Source organism: Salvelinus sp. IW2-2015, linkage group LG27, assembly GCF_002910315.2.
Source record: "Salvelinus sp. IW2-2015 linkage group LG27, ASM291031v2, whole genome shotgun sequence".
NCBI lineage: Eukaryota > Metazoa > Chordata > Actinopteri > Salmoniformes > Salmonidae > Salvelinus > Salvelinus sp. IW2-2015.
In genome coordinates this window covers 648,778-652,074 of record NC_036867.1, presented here as the reverse complement: position 1 = coordinate 652,074, position 3,297 = coordinate 648,778, and the positions used below count along the sequence as shown (strand labels likewise).

The following is a 3,297-nucleotide window of genomic DNA, read 5'->3' as shown; positions in this document are numbered from 1 at the left end:
TCTGTGTGTCTCTCTCTCTTTCTCGCGCTCTCTCTTTCTCGCGCTCTCTCTGTCGCGCTCTCTCTCTGTCTGTCGCGCTCTGTCTGTCGCGCTCTGTCTGTCGCGCTCTGTCTGTCGCGCTCTGTCTGTCGCGCTCTGTCTGTCGCGCTCGCGCTCTGTCTGTCGCGCTCTCTCTCGCGCTCTCTCTGTCTCTACTCAATCGTATTGTAGAACCAAGGCCAGTCATACTCAATATATCAGATCAATCGTATCATTTTATTTTCATAGCTTTCTTCAGATTCATGTAAAGACGGCTCCAGGGTTCCTAGTAAAGAGCAGGATGGACCTGGTTTTCATACTGCTGCCCTTTTCCTTTATTGCTATTGACTCTCAACCAATCGCTTTCACTTCCCATTCCTCTCATAAACACACACTTATGACAGTATATTTTGGGGCGGCAGGTAGCCTAGTGGTTAGAGCGTTGGGCCAGTAACCGAAAGGTTGCTGGATGGAATCCCCGAGCTGACAAGGTAAAAATCTGTCATTAGGCCCCTGAGAAAGGCAGTTAACCCACTGTTCCTAGGCCGTCATTGTAAATAAGAATTTGTTCTTAACTGACTTGCCTAGTTAAATAAAGGTAAAATAGTCTGTGCGTAGCTGACACGGATGACCGTTCGGTCTGTGCGTAGCTGACACGGATGACCGTTCGGTCTGTGCGCAGCTGACACGGATGACCGTTCGGTCTGTGCGCAGCTGACACGGATGACCGTTCGGTCTGTGCGCAGCTGACACGGATGACCCTTCAGTATTGACCTGCTGAGAGGCTGGTTTGGACAGCTGTTGTCTGAGCATGCCCAGACCAGAGCACCACCAGGCCTCTCCTTCCTGACTACTAATCACTACTAATCACACTCCAGTAGTCATTTAGCAGACACTCTTATCCAGAGTGACTTACAGTAGTGAGTGCATCCATTTTCCCCCATGGGAATCGTACCCACAGCTGGCTGGTTTTATTTACCTGGAGGTTGTGCTGTGTATTTTGTGATACTCCAGTTGGTGATCTGGTGCAGTTCTCCTGTTCTCTCTCTCCCCAAGCTGAGGCGGATTCACTGTCGAGCGACGTCAGTCACGTCCGATGTGTCACAAACTTCCTGTAGTTATATGATAATGCCATTCCAAAACTGACTCCGGTCACCTGACTGAAGACCTTGTGCACTGGGCCAATAATCTATCTCTGTCTGTCTCTCTCTTTCTCTGACCTCTCTACCCCCTCTCTTTCTCTCTCTACCCCCTCTCTTTCTCTCTCTACCCCCTCTCTCTCTCTCTCTTTGTTTCTCTCTCTCTACCCCCCCTCTCTCTTTCTTGGCTGTTTGCATCCTACTTCATCTGTTCTGCTTCTCTACCATGTCTACCTGTGAACCATTACGTGCAGTACGTGTTATACTGCTTGTATGGGCTTGTCTGTACTGACCTGAACTGATAATTGCCCTATTAGAGGGTTGATCAGGAAGATGGGAGAGATTAAGGATGCATGGACAGAATGGGTGGATGGATATATGGAATGGATATTGTTTTCAGGATGATATCTGTAGCTGGTACTAGTGTCTCTTCCTTCTGACTCCACATTATTACAACGTTCACCCATTTGAGTGTGCAAGGGAGCCTCGGCCTTGGCAGCATTGTTTGTGGTCTGTGTGTTTGTTGCTGTGTGTGTATTTGTGTCCATCTGTGACTGTTCTATGTGTGTATCCATTTCTGTGTGTTAGATCTTGGCTCAGTGTGTGTGGCTCATTTCCTGGTGCTGCTGTAGAATTGCTTCTGTCAGCTCCCTGAGCTGCTGCTGTGACCTCATTTCCTGCTCACTCCTTCCTCAGTACCACAGAATAATGCCCCCTCCTGACTCACATTACACACAAGCGCCCTCGCACAGACCCCAGGTCACACATGGTACTGCAGCCAGATGGCCCAATGGAAACTCACAAGCCCCATAGAGCTCCCACTGTCTGTTTCAAACTGCTGCTATGAGGGTGTCACAGAAAAACAGGATTCATATCAATTTATTCAATGAGTCAGAGGGTCATTTTAAAGAGTGTAAATCCTGGTACTTTTTCTTATTAGTGTGAATAGCTGTAGAGTCCAGGTGTGTCATCTGCTGTCCTGACTGTGTTTCTGTGTGGGGCATCAGGCCAAGGAGCTGCCCACCTACAAGGACAACGACTTCGTCAATGATGGACAGAAGATCTGCATCGACGACGACAACAAGAAGATGTTCCTGGAGAAGCTACGTAAAGACGTGGAGGTGTGTGTGTGTGTGTGGTGAGTTAATAATTGGGTCTGGATTAATCCGGTCTCCCTCAACAAATGTTCTTCTCTCTCCCTCCCTCTCTCCAGTTCCTGGCCCAGTTGAAGCTGATGGACTACAGTCTGCTGGTGGGGATCCATGACGTGGAGCGGGCTGAGCAGGAGGAGGTGGAGAGTGAGGACAACGAGGGGGACGATGAGGGGGAGAGTGACGGAGGGATTGGCACTCCCCCTGACTCCCCCAGTAACACCCTGGACAGCACCAAGCCCCTGTCCCCCGGGGAGTTTGACCCCACCATAGACGTCTATGCCATCAAGAGCAACAACGGTGAGTGGAGTGGGAGGGGTTCAGGAGATGGTGAGAAATACCAACTAGATAATCCTGTGTGTCTGTGTTCAGGTGCTCCTAGGAAGGAGGTGTACTTCATGGCGGTCATTGATATTCTGCAGCATTACGGGATAAACAGTATAGATGACAGTCCTTGTAGCTCTCCGGTATCCCTTGTGTTATGTCATTACAGATCTAGGGATAATCCTGTGTGTTTAGGTGTTTCTAGGCAGTAGGTGCAGGGATAATCCTGTGTGTTCAGGTGCTCCTAGGAAGGCGGTGCAGGGATAATCCTGTGTGTTCCTAGGAAGTAGGTGCAGGGATAATCCTGTGTGTTCAGGTGCTCCTAGGGAGTAGGTGCAGGGATAATCCTGTGTGTCTGTGTGTTCAGGTGCTCCTAGGAAGGAGGTGCAGGGATAATCCTGTGTGTCTGTGTGTTCAGGTGCTCCTAGGAAGGAGGTGCAGGGATAGATCATGTGTGTCTGTGTGTTCAGTGTGCTCTAGGAAGGAGTGCAGGGATAATCCTGTGTGTCTGTGTGTTCAGGTGCTCCTAGGAAGGAGTGCAGGGATAATCCTGTGTGCTGTGTTCAGGTGCTCCTAGGAAGGAGGTGCAGGGATAATCCTGTGTGTCTGTGTGTTCAGGTGCTCCTAGGAAGGAGGTGCAGGGATAATCCTGTGTGTCTGTGTGT

At 49.8% G+C, this 3,297-nt stretch overlaps 1 protein-coding gene across 1 annotated transcript in view; it reads left to right on the top strand.

Moving 5' to 3' along the window:
• Positions 1 to 3,028, top strand: part of LOC111953832 (phosphatidylinositol 5-phosphate 4-kinase type-2 alpha) — a 19,755-nt gene extending 16,727 nt beyond the window's left edge. The window contains 4 exon segments of the mRNA XM_070435652.1: positions 2,165 to 2,278; positions 2,371 to 2,608; positions 2,681 to 2,827; positions 3,000 to 3,028. Coding sequence (XP_070291753.1) covers positions 2,165 to 2,278; positions 2,371 to 2,608; positions 2,681 to 2,827; positions 3,000 to 3,028 — 528 coding nt within the window.
• Positions 3,029 to 3,297: the final 269 nt, after the last annotated feature.